The sequence below is a fragment of the Crocodylus porosus genome, unplaced genomic scaffold, assembly GCF_001723895.1.
Source record: "Crocodylus porosus isolate Cpor-Errol unplaced genomic scaffold, CroPor_comp1, whole genome shotgun sequence".
NCBI lineage: Eukaryota > Metazoa > Chordata > Crocodylia > Crocodylidae > Crocodylus > Crocodylus porosus.
The window spans coordinates 54318967-54340853 of NW_017728886.1; the positions used below are offsets into that span (position 1 = coordinate 54318967).

At 39.3% G+C, this 21887-nt stretch overlaps 1 protein-coding gene across 2 annotated transcripts in view; it reads left to right on the forward strand.

The window, feature by feature from the left end:
- The window catches only part of HDAC9 (histone deacetylase 9), a 411737-nt gene that overhangs the window by 51221 nt on the left and 338629 nt on the right, over positions 1-21887 (forward strand). The window contains exons 3-6 of one of the 2 annotated variants that reach the window (XM_019534292.1): positions 9588-9829; positions 10828-10978; positions 12827-12953; positions 15393-15514. In XM_019534292.1, coding sequence (XP_019389837.1) covers positions 9588-9829; positions 10828-10978; positions 12827-12953; positions 15393-15514 — 642 coding nt within the window. The remainder of the gene's footprint in view (positions 1-9587; positions 9830-10827; positions 10979-12826; positions 12954-15392; positions 15515-21887) is intronic. The other variant, XM_019534285.1, reaches the window with a different exon arrangement.

Consider the following 21887-nt stretch of genomic DNA (forward strand, 5'->3'; position numbering starts at 1 on the left):
CCCCCCCATCATAATGAGCTTCTCTGTTCTCCTTTGGTGATCTGTTCCCTTTCCCTGTTACAGTAATCCCTTGTGCTCCCATACATGGGTGCCCTGGTGGGGTATGTCCAAGTGTTACATTTCAGTAACCCCAGTGTGCCTTACTCCTAGCCCCCATCTCTCCTCTCTGTGACTTGGGCTGCAGTCTGTTGCTGCAGCCTGAGTCACGCAACCTTCTCCCTGTAGCAGCCGAAGGGCTTGGAAAGTCTAGCCCCTCTCCACAGCCCCCAGCCAGCCTTTGGCTTTTAAATGCTGCCCCCACAGCCAGAGCCCCAGCAGCAGTGCAAGCAAAGTACCCACACTGTGCCTAGAGCCCCAGCTCTGGCTGTAGTGGTAGGGGTGCAGCCCCAGCTACCCACAGGCAAATCCTTTGGGGCACCAGCCAGTCAGCCCTGATCCTTCGGCTGCTGTCATCGCTATCCGGGCAGGCAGGGGATGCTTCAATGTACACTGGGATATGTGCTCAGGGTGCCTCTGGCTTGGTGCTTCTAGCATTTCAGGCTGCCTGCAGACAGCTCTTTGCATGGATTTAAACTGGTTGAACTTCAAACAGTATAAACTAAGTGGCTGAATTTCAAGTGGTTAAACCAAATGTGCCCATAGACATGCACAAAACACTGGCACTGATATGAGATATAGCTACCATTATCCCAAACTCATTGTTTGCACGTTGTAAGACTTCATAGGACTCAGAATTGTAGGTGTTACCTGTAACAACCTGCAGGTTTGGACACAGTTGTAGGGTGGATGATTTGGAGTGTGACACCTCAAAAAGAAAGCTGCATGTGCATGGAGAATTTTTTAGTAATGCTGCACCTCATGGCTGCAAGCAGCAGGATGGAGCACAAGGCACTTCTAATAAAGATACAAATTCCTGCAGTCCAAGTGAAGTCCCTTTATTATTGCATAGAACTCTGTGCCTAAAACATTATTCCCACACAGAAGAAGCAGCTATATGGCCTGAATAGCTCCTGCTTTAAGATGAGGAAAAGTCTCAAGGACCGGAAGATGGATACACAATATGTAATAAGAGCATGTCAATTTTTGCCAATGAATATATTAAAAATATATTAATAGTCTTGTGTTTTATGTAGAAGTGCTTTAGTCCTGGGCTAGCAGTCTCAGTAAGTATTTTATTACCAGGCTCTGACCCGTCCAGTACCCCATTGTAAAAGATCTTTAAAAGGTATTACTGTCCTTCTGCTAAAATATTTTTTCCTCCTCTGTGGGAGGCTTTAACTCAATCCCTCCTCTTTTCTGTGTCTGTGATAAGAAAGTAAGTTTAGCCCCATGCTTGTCAAAGATCAAGGTGTTCCAAAAACAGTTATTAAAGGCAGAGAAATAATAATGTGTCCTTTTTAATTTCCTGGGCATAATGATTTCTTGAGAGGGTGTAAGCTCAGTGAGCTTTGTGGCCATGTTAAGTTACACCATTCAGGATGAAAAAAAAATTACTAGGTATTTTGGTATCTTAAAGAATGCATTGAGCTACAGGAATGAAGTGTGGAACTTTCTAAATGTGGGTTTTAATATCATAGACTAAGGCCTTTCCTATGTTAGATTTTTTCCCCTAACATATAATGATGTCAGGTCTTTTCTAAAATGTTTACTTGGGGTGTGCTGACTGTCTTAGGACTCACTCAATGTAGCTGGCAGCAATGAATTGCTGAAACATTGGTTTTATTGGCGGCAGTTTGGCAGCTCATTATATTAGATGTATTTGGTTTGTATCACATGGTGCTAAGGGACAGACACAGCTACCAGCACTCTCATCAGCATAAGATTTCCTTTGTGATATCCAGTCCATTGGAAAATTCATTACCTCTCTTCATTTTACTACCCAAGTGGTGCCAAGGATGTCAAGACTAGTTGCATCCCTACTCCTTGGGAGTAACGGAAGGTGTAGCTTTGACATAGCTGCTAGCCTCTTTGAAGCCTACGTACAACATAAGGGAATGCTGGAGGTAAGAGGGAGCGTTCTGGTTAGGTTTTGGCACCATTACTTTCTAGTAAGAACATATATGACTCAAGAACCATGTGCATGTGTGTATATAGTGCAAGGGGTCGTGTATGTTTGTATATATGGAGCCAAATTCCCTCTATCAGCCCGTACCATAAAAATGTTGTTTATTTCATATGGATTGGAAACTGGCTAAATGACCTTAAGCAGAGGCTATCTATGGAGATGAAGATAGATTGTATCTACTTAGTGCTGCAATACTGGTGTCTTTCAGGAAATAAGGCTACAGTTGTGCCTAACCCATAAGTTGTGGACACAAGGGTGGAGAAATAATACTAGCATTCTCTCCTGCCCATTTTTTTCACATCTCTCCAGGGGTCAGGCACAATTTGGCTTTATCAACCACAATAAATTCAGTACAGCTATATAGAGAAACTGTACTAGTCTAGCATAATATCATATTTGTATAATCTGGATTTATTAGTATATCATTTATGCAATCTGGATTTTGGAGCTGTGAAGGAACTTTGACAGTTTTAAAGATCCTACAGTTTTAAATTTATTCACGTTTATCTTCAGCCTATATTTATCTTGCCTACAGCAGAAGTACCTGGAATTAAGGGCATTCAGATTCCCAGTAAGAAAATGGACAGTTTCTGAAAAATAAATAGTATCCTGCCTTTGGCAGGTAGAGAGAATTTGTGTGTAAGAACTGTATGAGCTGAAGCATAAGTAAAGGTACATAGCAACCCAAATATAGCCCAGGTATACATTTGGATAGAGCCGTACCGTGGTTTTGGTTTAATACATTTTTAATTTGTTACATAATCTAATGTAACATCTTATGCATATTTGCCCTTACTCTCTATCCCTGCTGGTAAACAGCAAGTGTGTGGCTTGATGTTTGCATTCAAACTGGCAAGCTGGTAAATGGAGGTTTTGCTAAGTACTTAGTGAAGTAATAGCAAACACTGCAACTTTTAAGAACTTCTTGCATCTTACAAATTAGATGGCATTCGTGTTTGTGTTATGGTTTGTTATGGCTGTTTAACTCAAAGTATATTTGCAGAGAGGGAGTCTGAATTTAGTAAATCAATATAATAAAGCCTTTGATTTTGAAAACAGCCAGCTAGCTGTAACTTCAGTGTTAGTATTTCAAGGCCTCTCACTGATATTTTAGAAGTTTGTGGTTGTCTGAGCTTCCTTTTTGGGCCCTTGGGAAATAAGAGAATGGTAAATCAAAGCCCAGATCACTGTTTGCATTTATTTTACTTCTCATTTATGACATGTATGCAAACACTTAAAAAGAAAGACTGAAAAGGTATAATCATAATAAGATTCCTTTTGTAGAGCAAAGGGGAATATATTTCTTGTCTATTACACTATGCCTTGATACACCAAATAACCAGCTCATTGGGTTTGGTAGTTCATTAATAATTCTAATTTCAGGATAGCACTTTTAGAAAAATACTGTTTATACTTCAAGGATAATTTAAGTACTGATTTCTGCAGAAGGACAATAGCTGGAAACTATTTATTGTTTGTAAAATGCAGTTTAATTTTTTGTGCTTTTCAACTCCAAGGCAATCAATTGCAACAAAAGATTTTCAAAAGCACAAATGGTGTTTAAGCCCCATTGTTAATTGAGCTGTCTGTGGCTCTGAGAATCTCCTTGGGATTTCCCATATATTTAATTTAAAATGCTTATAGAAAATATTGCCATTGCAATATTGCAAACCCAGGTTTGGCTTTGTAGCTCTGAGGCTTTGCACTTAACTGTAATTGTGACAGTAGATAACCACTGCTAATACTCCTTGTACATTGTGCGTGTGCGTGTGTGGTGCTGTCACTTCTAGGATAGCTAAAATGAGATTTCTTCTATCACTAGGTTTAGTGACTAAGATCTAATACCTTGTGGCTAGATTCTCATCTGATGGAAATCAGTAGCACTGCATTAATGTTAATGGTACTTTGTCCTTTTACACTGCCCAAGTCTCTGGTCTTAGTTGTGTTCTTGGATTGTGACTTAGCTTTCATTAGTCTCAGATTGTCTGCCTTGCAGATGTGATCCATTCAGTACTTCTTAAAATCTCTATGTCTAGCTTCTATCTGCAATGTGGGGTTAGTCTCCTCTTACAGTTTGCACTGAAGTTACTGAGTTGTGGTCCCCAACCTTCTCTTAGAAACAGGCCCCCCAAAATGAATTTTTCTGTAAGTATTTTACATTGGACCTCAGCAACAGTTCTTTTCCCCTGCAGTAGTTCTCTTTCCTTGGACCTTGGCTATTCAAAATGACACTGCTCACATTTCCAGTATTCTCACTACTGACACATCACTCCCTTATTTGCTTGTTTACATTGGCTATGCAGTCATGCCATGCCACGCCACTTCATTGGCAAACCAGGGCTGCTCTTAGATCACAAGGAGTGCATTGTTCCTGCAATTCTGTTACCCAACCAAAAATGCCTTCCTCATCTAGCTCTGAACTACTTACCTCTTCTCTCTATATTCAGTCTCTGGCTGGCCATCTCTTCTCTTAGCTTGTCTCTCTAGTAAACCCTGCTCTGTCATCTTGCCTTCTTCCCCACCTGCTTGTCCTCCACTCTGCCAGTTCCCATCTACGGCCAGGTACCCTTCAACCTCCGCTCATGTATCTTATCCTGTAACTCTCACACTTCTTTTTAAACCCTTTTTAGTTTTAAAGCTTAATTTCTTCACTAAACTATTGTAAATGTTTTCTGCATTCTAGTTTGAATGCTGGGAGTTTTAACATTGTATTTGTGGATAGCACTGACTGTAACTTCAAGCCAAGTTGTGATACCAACATCTCTTCATGATGCACCCTCAGAAGGTGCAATCTTTTATTGCTTTTATATATCTCGGTGTTATGCTGACATCCTGGAGAGTATTTCCCTTTCTTTTGAAGACTGACATTTTTTTTTTTAGACTTAAAGGGATATTTCTGAAAATCTTCTTTTCATAATGTTAGTTTCCAGCCTTGCTGAATATATTTCTTCATGTTTCCTGTATAATGTGCAATGCAAGTTCAGCTTTTCAGGTGGTCCCCCTGTCCTCCCACAAAAAGAATCACTCCCCAGTACTGCCCTCCCCCCAAAAATCAATACGGTCCATCTCCAAGTTGCTTTGACTTGTCTTCTGCCACAGTACATATTCCTAACCATGCAATTCAGTGATAAAAGGGTTAAATTGAATGTATACACTTCTAGTGAACTAGGAGAGTTACTGTCAGAGCTGTAAATGCATTAAACAAGTTAAGCGAGCTTATTGGTATTCTTCATTACATTTCAAATAAAGAATGGCAGACAAATGGTAACCTGATCAGCCGATTACAGCATCCTTTGTGCGAGTTCCTGTACTTAAAGATGACATAATTGTCGGCCAATGAAAGTAATTGCCAAAGAAAGAAGATTGCCCCTCTCATGAGAATAGAGTGGTCACTGCCATAAATTGTTTTATTTTCTGATGGTTTCTCATAAAAATGGTGATTCAGAATCTTTGAATACTTTAGTCAATAGAAATTTAAATTCCTGGTCACTGGAAATACAGTGTAAATGGTATCACTCAAGAAAGGAGCAGTGGTTGTACAGTGATGCCTATTTGCAAGGGTTGATTTCAGGTATTAAAATCTCAGTCAATTTAAAAACAGCTCTTTTGCATTATTACATATTGATGCTACGTACTCTTCCTGCCTCCAAGTATACTTAGTTCTGTTCTGTTTTGCAGGTGTCACCGTTAATTTCCTTACTGTATTTAAAGCATTGCAGTAAATCCACTATATTGGTTACAATTTACATGTAAACTGTTTGTTACCTTTGTATTATTATGGTTCACCATTAAAGCAGCAGAAGGATGTAAAAGAAATAAGTACATGTGCTTTGCCATTTTCTGGTGGAAACAAAGTCATTTCCTCTAGGGCTTAGGCATAGTTCAGAGGTTCTCAACCTTTTTAGAATCAAGGTACCCCTCGTTAGAGTCAAGCCCCCCTAAAAAAAAAGCCATCTCTTAGTTTTCTTTTGTTTTACAAAAGAGGAAGAATGTAGCGATTTTCTGTTGCAGAGAACTTGGAGGTTTTTGTAAGCGGTGTAGTTCAGATCAGTAGTGAACAGACCAAACATTCACCCTTTAGTGGGGGAGGGCAAATCTTAGACCAGGTTGTGCCACTTTTAAACCAACTTGTGTGCGCCAAACTTCTGTTATGGGTACAGACCACTTTCCAATCACTTATACTGTTAAAAGTGTAATGTCTATACCTGGCCAAAAAGTTGTAAAACACTTCCGCTTTCTGTGCATTGTCCATTATTAACTTTCTTTTCCTATTTGGTAAGAGGCCTATATTTTCCTTGGTCTGAAAGACCAGAACAGGTCAGAATAATTTTAACACTATGGTTCCTATTTGAAATCTCTGGGTTTAGCTTGTGAATCATGTTTGCACACCTAACTGTACTAACATTGCATGGCACCCCTGCAGCACTTTTGAAAGGATCTCAAACCACCCCAGGATGAGGTGGCAGTGTGGTTGAGAACGAGTGGCATAGTTCCTGAAATCAGTGGAACTTGGTCTCCACTGGTAAACTTCTGGATATTAAATCTTAATGCATTCTCTAGTTTTTCCATCCTCCTCGTCCTCCTTCAGCTACAGATTTTGACAAAACCTGATACAGGAGTCTTATCCAAGAGTAAACTGAACATCAAATGCAAGCATGTGATACTTTAAAATGCATTTTTTTTAATGCGATGCTTCTGTTTGTAGCACAGGAAGCATGATGAAAATGACCGTTCTTTTGTCTCCGACTTCATAAATGAAAATGGTCAGGGAAAGATACCTCAATCATGATCTGTCAGAGCTCTGAAAGACTCAGACCCCGATTCTTTGCTCCATTACCCAGTTTTACACAGATGTAAGTCAGTGGACTCCCTCGATCTCTTCTCTCATGAATTGGTAGAAAATAAACATAATGAAAATGACATACAGGAATAGCACTATGCAATAGACAGTACCATAACCTTCAGTTTAATTTGTGATTGTAGAGCTTTTTATTCATCATCATCTCTGGTATATTTAGTTGCTGAAATTTGTTACTGCCAGATGCAATCTCAGTATAATGATTGTTGTTAAAAAGTCAGTATTTACTGTGTGGTAGTTCTCAGTAGTATTAGAGATAACTTGGCTGATTACAATGTTTATGGAGGGAAGGGCTGATTATCCTCAAGTATCTCTTTTGTTTTCACTTACTGCAACTGGGTTGCAAGTTGTGCACTGATTGATAGTCTCTGATAGCTATATCTGCATACCCAATTGTTGACTGTGTGGATGGTAAGCTGAGTTTGCTGAAAGGAAGCCACCAGCATTTTTTAATCTATTCAAACCTGCATTTCAGTCTTGCTAAGTTTTGGATATCTAGGCAAATACTTTTTTTCCTTTGTTGGAAAATCTGTAGACTTTCTTCTCCCAGCCAAGCAGTGGTTCTAGGGGGATTGAGTGATGGGATTGGAGGTGGGAGTTATAAACAGACCTGAATCTCTAGGCAAACCTGGAGTGGCTGATTTCTAGCCGGGGCCTGCAAACTAAACTGCAGGGTTTGCAAACTCTATTGCAACCCAAACCTGCCAGGGTTTACACAGCTCTAGTTACTATTATTGCTCCTGGTAAGGCTTATTATCCTGTCATAGAAGATGTAAGAAGATCCATCTCTCCACTTTAAACATGATAAGCCTTTGTCACCTACAATGCAATTAATGTTAAAAATAGAAGAGTGCCTATGATAAGATTGTGACTTGCAGGCAGTGAGCCATTGTCCAAGTAACAGGACCGTTGGCCTGCACAGAACTGTCAGTTTGCTGATTGCCATTTCTCTCTCAGTTTGATGAAATATTCATGTCTTTGCTCTGCTCTCTGCAAGCACTATTGATTTCTTGTATAAACGCTGCTATATTTAGTCTAGACAAATGGAATGTGGATTGCTGCTGAATAAATCGGATGAAAGGCTGGGTTCTTGCCTGTTGCTTTTTCTTGGTCTGGGGCAATTATTTATAATCAAGAGTAGTTTTTGTAAGTTAAGGGTGATTTTTTACAATTTAGTGATTAGTCTCAGAACAAAAGCAAGCAGTTAGGAACAATCATTCTGTTGGGATAGCAGGTTAAGAAGTCAAATTATGCTTTGAGGTTTACAATCACTTTTCGGGGGTAGAAAATGTTTGATGTTTCCAGTTTATTGACAGAAATAGAATACGATAACAAGGAGAGATTTTGGTGTTTTATATCTCCCACTTTACATTTATTTATCATGTGCAAGTATACTCCTCTGGCTTTGTTGTAGGGTTTAAATTCAGCTGTGTGCTTCAGCTTTCAGTCTTACTAATATTATTTGAAACATGGAAACATTTCTACTATATTCAGTTCCTGTCTTTGTTTTGAACAAAAGGAATAGTTAAAGTGCATAAAGATTAAAAAAAAGGGGAGAGAACATGTATGGAAACATGTAATCCATATCTAGTCCCTTGAGGGATGTTATTTCCACTTACTGGTTCTGGGTTTCTATGGGAAACTAGTTAGTGCTTGTGTATCGCTGTCCCCTTGTGGATAGAGTAAGAACTGCTTAGGTGTATGTCCTAGACCGTGTACTGCTAACTACTCTTTTAGCTGTATGGTAAGTGTTTCTATCCACACACACTATATGAAAATAAGTGGCCCTGTTATGTAGTATAGTGAATTTCTTTACATTTTTTTTATATATATGTGTGTGTGTGTGCATGTGTATCTATCTATCCAAGTTATATAATATAAATATTAATTAAATTAATTATAAATATATATAAATTTAATTCACAGATTAAAGGCATTTTTTATTACTTGGTGTTATGTTATGCTAACAATGTATTCTGTTATTGAAATAGAAACAGTCTTTTTAGGAAAACGTTTGTGATGAGCAATGCGTAAAACATCTACAGTAGGCACATGAATAGTCACTATTTAAAAATAAGTGCATCAATACTTTAAAAAATGCATTTGTCCTTTTCTTCTCTCACATGGTATCATATATTCTGTGCATTTCCTCTGTTTAGTATGAAGTCCAGCATGTTTGTACATAACTACGTAATATATGATATTTGTATAGGTGTAATGCCACCTTCAGTCAGTCTAAAAGCTAGCTTTCTCCTGTTAGAAAAACATTTTTCACAATCCAGGACTCTGGGGCTTTTACCTTATGTTAAATAATGCACATACACTGAGAGAGACTGTTACCCAGTATCACTAACCAGTAATAAACTGAGTACTGCTCAGCTGGCTTTTGACATGATGCAGCATTTTCTAGGAACCGGGAGTCCTCATTATTCTAGAAGGGAGCATGTCCTAAAAGAATGAGGAAAACAGCATCTTGGTTCGGAAAATCTTAGATTGCAAGTGGAAATGACTGGACTCTGTGTGTAATTTTCAATGAAAGTCATTTTGCTAGCTCTATAACTTGAAGGAAATTTTGAGTTAAGTATGTAGGCTGCATATTTTTATTCTGTTGCTCCGATGAGCTTTATTGTAATTTTTCCTTTTGTTGTTGTTGTTCTTGTACAGTGGATGTAAAGTCAGAGGTGCCTGTGGGATTGGAGCCTATCACACCATTAGACTTGCGAACTGATCTCAGGATGATGGTTCCCATGGTGGACCCAATTATGCGTGAAAAGCAGCTACAACAAGAGCTACTTTTGATCCAGCAGCAGCAGCAAATTCAGAAACAGTTGCTGATTGCAGAGTTTCAGAAACAGCATGAAAAACTGACCCGGCAACACCAGGCTCAGCTCCAGGAGCACATTAAGGTAGCAAAATGTTTTTGTTTTGTCCCTTTGCTCCACCACAAACTGAGTATTCCCAAACGAATGCTGGGTAAGGGAGAGTTCCTGGAGGTTTTAGTGTTAATTAGAGACGGAGGTTTGAATGATGGTGACTCTGCATGCCAATGATATGGAGAAGTGATGAAAAGCCAAGCTGGATTGGATAGTGAAAACGTTTTCATGCATTCACATAGGTTTTATTGAAATATATTACTGTTCAGCCTAGAGAAAATCAAGGCACTCTAAATTGAAATACTTTTCTCCCATTCAGGTGACATTTCCATATTCATTCAAAGAGTGTATTTTGCACCAAATATGGCTGCCCTTTTTGTGGCAGAATTCATTTAGGCATAATAATTGTGATTGCTTGTTTTTTGAAGCTGTTTGAGTTCATGTCCACAAATCAGATATATATGTAGCAGCAAATATTTGCATCCCTAAAACTGGAGTCAGACTCTGAAAATTTGACGTTTTACTTGTCTCCAAGCTAGCTCACACAATGTGAAGGAAAACGATTTATGGGATAAAACCTGTCATGGGAGAAATACTGGCACAGTTTTCTTTTTGACTGAGCATTCATGGGCTTGCCTTTTCCCTTCTGAAATATCTTAGTATCTTTGCTAATGTGGTGAGCTCTATGTGATGAGGCAGACTGACAAATTCAGTTGAGCATAGCAGCCAGAGTTTGATGGTACATTGGCAGAGACTAGAGATACTGTGCAGGTATTCCACTCTTGGCAAAAGAGAAAGAGGCAAAGCCACTGCAGCCAGTTACTACTTGATATTAGAGTCATTTTAGTGAAATCTGATAATGTAGTATACCACAGAAAAGTGAGTTAAGAGGTAAAAAAAAAAAAAAAAATCAAGACGTTAGGATAGAGGAAAGTACTGCTATTTGGTTATTGCAGGAGTTTATTTTGGCCAGCACTGACCTAGAAAACAATGGAAACTGCACTTTCTGATATCTTTTTCTTCTGTGCAAGTTACAACAGGAACTCCTAGCCATTAAACAACAACAAGAACTCATTGAAAAAGAGCAGAAATTGGAGCAACAGAGACAAGAACAGGAACTGGAGAGGCATCGAAGGGAACAGCAGCTTCCTCCTCTCAGAGGCAAAGAAAGAGGCCGAGAAAGTAAGAGCCACTGTACCATCCTCCAGCCTATAAAGTAATATGTTCTGTGTCTCTATGCAGTGGATAATGACCACAAACTCAAAGCAAAATATTAGTACGTGACATATTCAGCCACAGGAGTCAGAGGTGTGACTGCAAAAATGCAGACCCACCTACTACTCTCACAAAGCCACAATGTTAGTTTACTTGTGCAAATTGAGAGGGTTGTAGGAAAATCTGTTCTGCCATACCTGGGAATCTTCTGCTCTGGTATCTAGCTTTCCATTTTAAAAAATGAAAGGCTATGCAGTTAGACTGTAAAAAGTTTAATTTAAGGTCTTCTGTCTCAGGAGCTGCTTTATTACCTCATTGAGAGTGCACTACAAAGCAGCAGGCTTCTTTGCTGGCAAAGAAAGTAATTTGAACAATGCTTCAAGACTGAAAATGTAATATAGTATTTAATAATTTTTCCAGCAAACACAACTGATCACTTCCGTTTTTGTTACAAAGCTGAGTCTTTCTAGACTGACTTTTCATTGTCACTGACAGTACTCCATAAAACACGAACACGTTTTTTTTTCCTAGCTTTCATGGGGCTTTAAGGCCAGTGGGGAAAAAAAGAAAGGACAGTACTCACTAGAGGAAGACAGACACAAATCATTCCCCTCAGTGAGGTCAGGTTAAAATCAAATAATTCCAGAGTATAAGGTGTGTTGTAAAGGGCTTTGCAATGAAATAACCAAAGGTACCTGTACTGGCACACTTAAAGGAGCACAAAGTGTTAGTTAATAAAGAGCAACCTGTAAGAGCTCTGCAGAGCATACTAAGCCTTCCTTTTTTTAAGGAAAATTGTAGCAATTTAGCTGCAACATGTTCTAGGCTTTAGAAACCAATGTTGCACTGGGACTCCAGTGAAATGATACACATGGATCTTTGCCTTTGCCCACTAGCTCTCACTCTCTATGTAACACATACTGAGGAAATGTTGTGTGGTCACTGCATTTGTGCTTCGTAGAGTGGTGCTGAGTATACTCAATACCACAGCACACTTTTTTAGCATACTTCCCACTTATACCAGGGAATTTCTTTTTTACCTAATGCAGAGTGCACTAAAAATGGCAGGCTTGGAATTGCAGTAGAGGTGCGATAGAAGTGCCCTCAGGCTCTCACAAAGGCTATGATCACCAGGCTTTGATGCTCCCATAGTGAGAGCAAGTGGACAGGGAGCACAGGCACAGTTGGGAAGCAGTTGGGCCATGGTCTTAGAAAGCTCTGTCTCTTTCACAAATGAGCTTTGGAAAATGTCCTTGTCTCAGAGGGTGAAGTTAGCAACTGCTCCTTGTCTTAGAGCTTTAGTTAATATTTTAGGTATCACTCAAGGCCAGATCATTAAGTATCTTAAAAATAAAAACTGAGATCTGGGGCTTTGCATTATTCTTTTGGGAGTCAGTATGGTGGGGAGAGGGGAAGTTAGATGCACTGTTAGCATTGTTTTAGTTCAGTGGAGATACTCTTCAAAGGGACTCGGACAGCATTATATTTCTGTCAGCATTTCTTTTTCCCTAATGATTTAAGGACTTGATTTGAGAGCTGGGAAGGATTTACAGGTTATAGGACCTGATCCAAAGTCCATTGAAGTCACCTTAAAGATTCCTTGGGCCTTTAATAGACTTTGAGATCAGGCCCAGAAGGAGAATGAAGTCATATGCTGAGCAGCAGCATAATTCAGACCTTCTTTCATTTTTGTTGTGATTTTCATTTTTGGTGTTTACATTTTATGGCACTTTCCACAGCAAATTGTGTGTGTGTTAATATTATTTTGTTTGGTGCTGTACCAAATAGGAAAAGTTTAATCTCTGTGTGTTTCAGGGGCAGTGGCTAGTACAGAAGTAAAGCAAAAACTTCAAGAGTTCCTTTTGAGTAAATCAGCAACAAAAGACTCTCCAGCTAATGGGAAGAATCATTCCATGAGCCGCCACCCCAAGCTCTGGTACACGTATGTTCAGTGTTAAGCTGTTTTTATGCCTCACTGGGGTATCAACTAATGGTGGGCATCAGGATTCCTCTCCAACGGAGATACCGGGAACCTGTCCAGAACAAACAAGAAACAAAACGTTAACCAAACAGCTTAACAAAGAAATAAAATAAAACATTTTGGGTTTTTTTTTAACCAAAATGAGGAATGTCGAGGGGCCTTTCTTTATTATTTCAGGTCATGTGTTACTCACCTTTAGTTTCACATTAAAGCCATCACCAAAGCTCAAAACAGAGCTCACTCCAAATGGCAGGGTTTTGAGTCAGAATTTGAGAGTGCAGATGTGTCCAGGAAAACTGATGAAATCTTTTCAAATTTGCTTGGAATTTACAAGCTTGTGAGCCAGGCTCAAGTTCTGTGTTTGCAATGCAACTAGGCAATTTTTGCAAGATTATAGAACTGGTCATGAATTTGCTGTGGCTTTGTGTTGTACCTGCTTATGAAGGCCCCATACAACAAAGCAGAGATGAATGAGGCATCCCAATCCCACAAGGGAACCTTAGGTAGTAAGTTATACAAGCAGAAAAGATTTGTTCAACTTCTCTGAATTCTTAGTTGCCTGTAACCTGTGCTATTATATCCTTTATATAAAATTGCAATAGCAATTGAAAATCTGTTCTCTTTGTACATTGAAAATAGCCTTGGGGATAATTCACTCACATTTAGAAAGAAGTAATTATATCGCCACATGTAGGGCAAGCTGTGAACCCATAAATTAATTTGATTGCTATTGTGAAATGAGAAAGTATTTCTTCTAGGTGTAGTGTTGTTCTCCAGTGTACTGTTGTTTGTGATTAAAAAGAGAATTTGCTAGTATATTGAGAAGTGGTAATAGCTGAATTAACTTTTTTCACCCTTCTCTTGGAGGTTGATGGCTCTTGGTGTCTAAGATTCATGTTTTGTGGATGTATTGAGTATGACAAGGAGGTTCTTAAATCACTAGGTAGAGATTTTGGTAAATATTGCAATGTCTACAAAGGGTTTACAGCGGCCACCTTTCTAAATGTCAGATTAGAGGGGGTGCATTTTTTTGTCTGCCTTATCAGAGCAGATGCATCAGTACAATATACACCTTCGAACAGGAGAGTGACTACGTTGCCAAGATAGTTCAGCCCCACTGGATAGAGAGAGATGCATGTAGTACTTGAGCCTTGCCTCCTTTCCAAGAATAGCTCCTTGAAGGCCCAAAGAGCAAAACCAGAAAGTATACCTGACCTGAATGGTATATTGTACTATAAACCAAGACTTCTAGATCCTTTAGCTAAAAATTTAATCTAAATTATTCTCTTTTAAGCAATATGTTTGACAGCTTTCCCCTGGGGTTTCTACTATTGGCTGCAGGTAATTTGAACATTGCATGATCTAACATGCAACTACCATTTCTTATGAAGATATGGCACTCAATAGGTTCTGTCACAAAGTATGCAATGTCCTATTAACTGAAAAACTCCTGACTTAGTATTTAAGAGGGAAACCTGAATTTAGGATCTGCATTCAGGTGAGAGTCTTCAGCTGCATAGGACCAGAATGCTCAGGTCCCCAGGGGAGAGGAGTAACTCATTCCCTGTTAGTAACTCCATGTGACACATAGTGTCTTTAATGGGCCCTTTCCACACTAAAAGGAAAGTTACTGCAATGAGCTTTGAAGAAGGACAAGAGTAAAATGCCTTGTTATTTGAGGCTCTAAATTCCCACCCTTCCAGAAAAAGGACTTGCAAATTAAGTTATATTTGTGCCAAGTGATGCAATTCCTCAGGGGCTGTACTGCTCCCTTGGTTGGAAAGGACTGTCTACAACTTTTCTCACATTTGGCAGTTGTCAGAAAGAGGTCTCTTCTGCTGAATTTCACTTCCAATGCTAACTTCATATATTGCTAAGTAGCGCAGGCAGGAAGTTTTGTTTGTTGCCTGAACTGAAGACAACGTTTTGCCCTCTTCACAACTTCTGACTAATTAGCCCTCGTTTTTCAAAGGGGAATAACAATCCATTTTCCAAACACTAGGTAATTGACAACTGCGTAGAAACGGCCATTTTCATGTGTATCTAATATTGTTCAATAAACAGAAACCAAATAACTTTTGCTTTGCTTCAGCTGGTCAATATTAAAAACCAGCAAGCTAAAATGGTCCATTCCCCAATCAGATAACAGATCCTATTTTTGGGGCCAACATGACTCTTATCCTCTGTGACTTTTTAAAGACTGCAAAAAGCACATTCTTGGGAATCCTATGCAGTTCCATAGCTTACTGTAAAAGTGAAATTGGCTACCTAAGCCTGTGCTTTGTGCACACTTAGAGTAGGAACATAAACACAGCTGAGACATGTGTACACCATGTGTAGATGTTTACTGCTGGTCACCTCAACGATTGCTCATCTGTGACCTGTCTGTGTCTGCTACAGGGCTGCTCACCATACCTCACTGGATCAAAGCTCTCCACCCCTGAGTGGGGCCTCTCCACCATACAAATACACTTTACCAGGAGCACAGGATGCCAAGGATGATTTTCCACTTAGAAAAACAGGTGAGTCAGAGTGGTTTATTTTGCCCCCAAATTCTCTCTCACTTCTTTTTAACTAGGCTGTCCTTTAGTAAGATGGATCTCATAACCTACCCGCCCTGCTCATAGTGATTCATTGGAAAGGTTCAGAAGTGTTAACTATATCTTCTCTAAAGTTAATTAATCTGAGGGTAGCAAGAACTAGTATTACCAATGCTTAACAGTACAGAATCCAGCATTGATATAGGTATTTCCTATATCCCAAAGGAACTTTCACATAATTCTGGGTTTAATTTAATGTTCCTAGCTCTCTCTCTCTCTCTCTCTCTCTCTCGTATATACTATGTACCTCATCTATGAATAGGTTTGTCCAGGGCTGTCCACCCTAAAGGCAGCCAGATGCCTCACACCCTATGGGCTACTCCAAGGGGGCTGTATCCTCCACACATGATGCCCCCCTACTGCTGCACCTCATACTCACACCCCTCCGTCCACTGCATACCTGCAACTCCCCCCACAGTGTTGCACTGTTCGTTCTTGACCACTTTCCCCGCTGCACTACACACCTCCAACCCCCCTTCCCCTTCTGCTTCCACTGCATTACACTTCTCAGTCTCAACCTCAGATCCCCAACTTGTCGTGCTACTGTACCTCCTGGCAGTGGGGAGAGGAAGTGGCAATCAGGGAGAGAGGGGGAACCTGGAGACCCCAGCTAGTGTTGCAGCTGGAGTGATGCAGCTGGGCAGGAGCCTACAAGCCACAGTCCAACCCCAGTTCGGCCCTGGTTTAGTCAATAAATAAACCACCAGAATAAATTTTACATCTATATCTAAAATATCTCAAGAGTCTCTCTCTCTCTCTTTTTTTGTGGTGAAGAATTGTATAATTATTATATCAGACGACTTTTTCTGGTTGCTGGAGTCACATATATGTTTAAAAATATCCTGTGGGTAGAAATGTCATATATTTTAGAAAAAAACTTTCCTTGGAACATTTAAGAATGTTCTAAAGGCTCCAGCAACTGAAGCTTATCTCCTGACAGCGGGTGAACTGTAGCCTTGACTTTCTTTGCACCACAGAATATATTAAGGAGTTGGTGGTGGAGACAGTGTGGTTGTAGTCTTAGGTCTATGACACAATGACTGGTATCCCAATATGTAGGGAGACACTACGTGAAAAAAAAAAAGAAAGTGAAAAGAAAACATTAGATCCGTTATTGCATAAGGCTGCTGGTGAGTGATATAGTTAGTTTCAGCAAGAAAGTCTACCACCCTGCTGTGCTAACTGCCTTTGAATATGCTTCAGCCCCTGGGAAATCGAACCCTAAGTGCAGCACTGGTACTAACATTGAAAAGACGTGGCATTTGAAATCAGTATGCATCTAATACTTCAGGACAGACACTTAAAGAGCATTTTAATATCCCCTAATGTTTTCACAAAAAAATTGCATAGGAGGTGGTTTTGCAAGGAATGAAAAATAAGTCAATTATTTATTTTGGTAGAATATGGTGACAATGTAACCAGATCCAATGAAAGGCTTGCTCAAGCTATTCTGTTATTCTGTCATGCTAAGCTGTGATATAGTTCTGTCCTTAAGAGTATTGTACAAAATACATTTTCTGTGCTGCTAAGCCATGCAGTTACTTTTTAAAAACCTAATAGTATACTACTCCTTTTCCTCAAAATAATGTTTTCCTATATTTTGGAAATGTAGGTCTTATTTTTTCTTCTACATTTACATATAATTTTAAATAGGCTGATTGATATTTATGACATGTCATACTGCTGATCTGTAAAACAAAACATTTTCAGACATTGTAACAGTAAAGTTCTTGTGCAGCTGCTAATACTTTTATATCTCTGTGGGGGTTTGAAAATATTCCTTAATTCAATTCCCATTGTCTGTATAAGAGGACTATAATATAATTAAACCCAGATGTGTTCTGTACATTATTCCAAATATTTGGGCATGCAGTGCATCAGTTATAAATCAAGGTCATAACTAAATGACTCTTCTAAAAATGACAATACATACAGCATAAATAAACAAATAATGTTAAAGTCATTATCACAGTAGTTTTGTAAATCAGGTGTTGTTAGATATTTATACTTAATTATTCTGCTCTTCAAATAGAGATGCGTGTAGCATGTCATGCTTCAGCAAAGAATTTTAATTTATAGTAACTCTTATATATATCCTGTTTACATATTAAATGACTCCTTGTCATTGAGTCCTAATTTCAGCCTTCAGCAACATTTTCCACAAAGGTTCTGATGATTATTCACCAGGTTCAGAGCAAAGGCAACAGGAACCAGAATAACACCAGTCAAATGACCCTAAGCTTATCTGGGTGGCTGCAGGGCCATCCCTTAGGCAGAGGGGACATAGTGGAGCCTGTGTCATCCTCATGGGACCACACCAGACAAAGATGTCCCAGGAACATTCATATGTATGGACAGGCTCTATGCCTGCAGAGCTCTGACCTTTGCCACAAGGGGTGAACCTTTTTTCCTTTCCTTGAATGAATAGTTATTGCCACTGGCTTCTAGAATAACCCTGTGTGTCTGAACCTGCACATAGTCAGCATGGTATGGAAACAAATCTTTACGATCTGTGCAACTTTAAAAAAGACTACCTAAATCCCAAATTAAATGCTAGTTTTAATCATCATTCTATTTTGCTTCCCACATCCTTTCTTGTGCTCTTAATATAGAATTGAAAGGCATCTTATGTCTTCTTTAAGTGCAGTGTCCTTTTAGGATGCTTCATGATTGTGTTTGATTTGTTTTAATTCAGCCTAATGAGAAGCAATGCTGCATAATCCTATCCCAATACCTGAGTAAGATGTAAAATGGGTTGAATGAGGAGAAACCTCTCTGTATGTCAGATATCTAATTGTAAATCATCAGTTTCATTCTTTCTTTCCATCTCACCTTCTCCAAATGGTGCTTTGTTACTGAACATGTTCAGTTATATTCAGGAGAGAGTGTAAACTCGACTTTGAGATTCCGCCCACAACCCAAATATCCCAAGTAGCCAAATATTTTAGCCAAACAGGGAAAGAACAGTTTTAACTTTTATATCTTTGCAATTAGAAACCAGAGTCAACATAGCAGCAAAACAGAAGTGATCTTGGCCCCTTTATTTACCTTAGTACCATGTATTGTTCAGTCCTCGGAAGGTGTGGAGGAATCTATCTGCAGTAAACATATTCCAACTCTGGTGCACAGAGGACCAGGACTGGGGGGGTTGGGTTAGAGGCCAGGCAACTCAGTTCTTTGCACGATTATTTCATTTGATCTTCGTTAACAGGCTTAGAGAACAACAGAGCAGGGGGATGGCTAGAGCTATCACTTTGCTGGCTAGATAAACATAGCATATAGAGAAGATGTAATTTGACCAGAATTCAGCCAAAAATTTGCACGTCCAGATTTTTTGCAGATTTTCAAAAACGTCTGCTGGCCAACAGTTCCTAATATAAAACATGCATGATTTCCAGTGAGACTTGTGATCCTAAGTCACTGGGACACTTCAAAATTTCATCTAGTGGAAGCACCATAGTACAGAGCATTTTTGGAAGTCAGTATGCTTCTCCTAATGGGAGCTGAGCTCTTTTGAAAATTTGATCCTCCTGTCCACTCTTCCCCTTCACTCCATTCACGTGAGCAATGGGATCTGTTGAGTGCTGAGTTCCATAGATTCTCGGGGCTACAGACATGATCCAACACAACTTATTTGTTACCTTGTTGAAATGATTCAAAACAATGTTCTGGCAGACAGCCAAGATGCTTGCATTTTCTCGACCTAGTAACATTCCACTTTCTGTGATCTCATGTTGATGTAATCCACCAGAAACCATTCTAAATAAAGGTTATTCCCCAGCTTTAACTAAAGCTGTGTACTTTTTGAAATTATGTTTCATGTTAAACCCTAAAATTTGTACCCATCCATGTCCAAATTTACTTGTGGATGGATTTTTGTGCCTTCATTTGTTAACACTTGGCTTTTACTGGATATAATTCCATAGAACATCAGCACAGATTGGTATCCTAACCTGGGAAACAGAAATAACTAGACATTTATACAGCACACCTCATAGGCTGTAGCATTCTAATAGTCAGAAGACTAACAAAACTTTTCGACCCTCTACATGCTACTTTCATGTCTGAACAGAGTTGACAAACGAAGCCAATGTTTTTTATTGATACCCGCCCACTTTTTATTGATAACTAAACTGTTTTACTGACATATGTGTGACATAATGTAAATGGAGCCTTTCTGCAAAGCCCTGGACATGGAAGGTCCAAATTTTAGGAATTAACATGAAACATCATTTTAAAAAAAAGGCAGTAAAAATTGGAAGATTTGCAATGAAAAATATAAAATTCTTGGGTTAGTACCCCTGCCTCACTGGAACAATGTTTTTTTTACTGTGGTGTCCCCACCCCAGAGGTCCTCTATTCAGTCCCATACACTGATACCCTCACTGCATCCTGCTTCTCTTGCCCCCAGGCCATTCCCCAACTTTACCCCTGCTGGCCCGCCTCCCCATCCTGGCATTGACCTATCCCCCAGGAAGAAGGATTTCTGTCTGCTGACCTGAATTAATGTAAAAGGACACAGCAGAAGCAGCAGCACAGGGCTGGATTGGGAGGGGTTATGGGATACAAAGCCCTGAAAGGTGCTTTCTGCAGGGTGTAGCAGTCCCACTCAGACAGAAGATGGTGCTATTGTGCTCTGTCTGTCCTTCAACACTTGTCTCTGGCAAGGGATCATCAATCAAGCTCTGGTAGCTTAGTGTTTTTATGGATAACTCTTTTTTAACAGACTTTACAAATAGGCATTTTTAGGCTTGTCTTTCAGTCTGTCCATAATTTTATGGACAGCTAGCAACCCTGTATCTGAATTGTGTGTTGCTCTTTTACACTATTACTTATGGCATTATTCTTGAAACTGTTTGTTGTTGAGGGTAGTGGCTGTTTTGCTAGAGCTATTGGTAGTCCATGCTGGTAGTTTTCAACCTGTGGACCCCTGGGGACTACAAGAAATTACTATAATCATTTGAAAGCATGTGGATACCCACATTTACAATTCAAAAGGATCCACACTTCTATTCAAAATTTCTAAAGGGGTCCACACCTCCATTCAAAAAATTTTAGCAGTCCATAAATGAAGAAAGTCCACTGGTCTACGCCTAACCTGAATTCTACCTACAACTGACAATGAATGTATTTTTCCACTAAGTATCATTTGCTCTTTTGTGTGTTAGCCTGCATGACAACTGAAGGTGCAGCATTACAGATCAACATTTATCTATATGTATGGAGCTATCTTCATTTTTTGTCTCTTCAGAGCCTCAATTTGCTAGTGGACTTGTGTGCAAAATTTTGTATTACTTCAGGGTCACACAATTCAGAAAATGGTTGCAATTCACAAGCCAAGTATGGACAGGTGAAACGAACTGCAGTCTGTTTACTTAGGAACAATGCAGGGTATTGTTTTGCTTGGTGGGTTATATTGTTGCATACTGGAAAAAAATAAGATGGCTAAAACAATTGGTTAATGCATGGAGAAGAAAGAGAAGGAGGAACGGCATATGCAGAAGAGCTTCAAAGAGAAAAGCAATGGGCAATATTTGGAAGAGCAGTTAAGAAGAACCATATTAGATTGGCTAGTTAGATAGTGGATTAACTACATCCCTTTCTTTATGGATAAGTAGAGCATTCCTGTATTAAAAACAGTATTTTTTAAAAGAAATTAATTAAAATAATTAATTACTAACATCCTTCTGTGAGTAGCTATTTAGCAATCTGCAGGAGTAATTGAAACCTAGGAGAAAACATTTTGTATGTAAAAGACTGTTTCTCCTTTCCCTCTCTGACCCTCATCCCACTTAATTCTGCTTCTGTCTACATATGCTAGGAAATCACCCTCCTGTGAAGTAACATTATACTAAAAAGCTAAATTTGGTTTCTTTTTGGTCTTCAATCACCCCTTGAAAAAAAACAAGAGGCTCAATCTTCAAATACAACATCTCCAGAGAAGAGACTTCAGGTTCACTTGGGATATACATAATTTTTCAGAGGTTACAGCAGTGCCAGAGGCATGTTAGTTATACAAACAACGAAAGTAAAGCAAAGATACATATATCTCCTTAGTTGTAACCTGATTTTCAGATGCGTAGATTATCCACAGCTCTCAAATGCATGTATTGGAGCTCCCAACAATTGTGATCACCAAAGTAAGTGGACACTCTTGAAAATTTGGGTCTAGCTGACACACACGCGCACATACTCTTTTGCAAAGCTGGGAATAATAGTCAAACCCTCTGATGTGAGATCTATTTTCTTCAGGGCTCTTCTCTCCCTACAACAATTAGCCACCAAGTAGAAATTT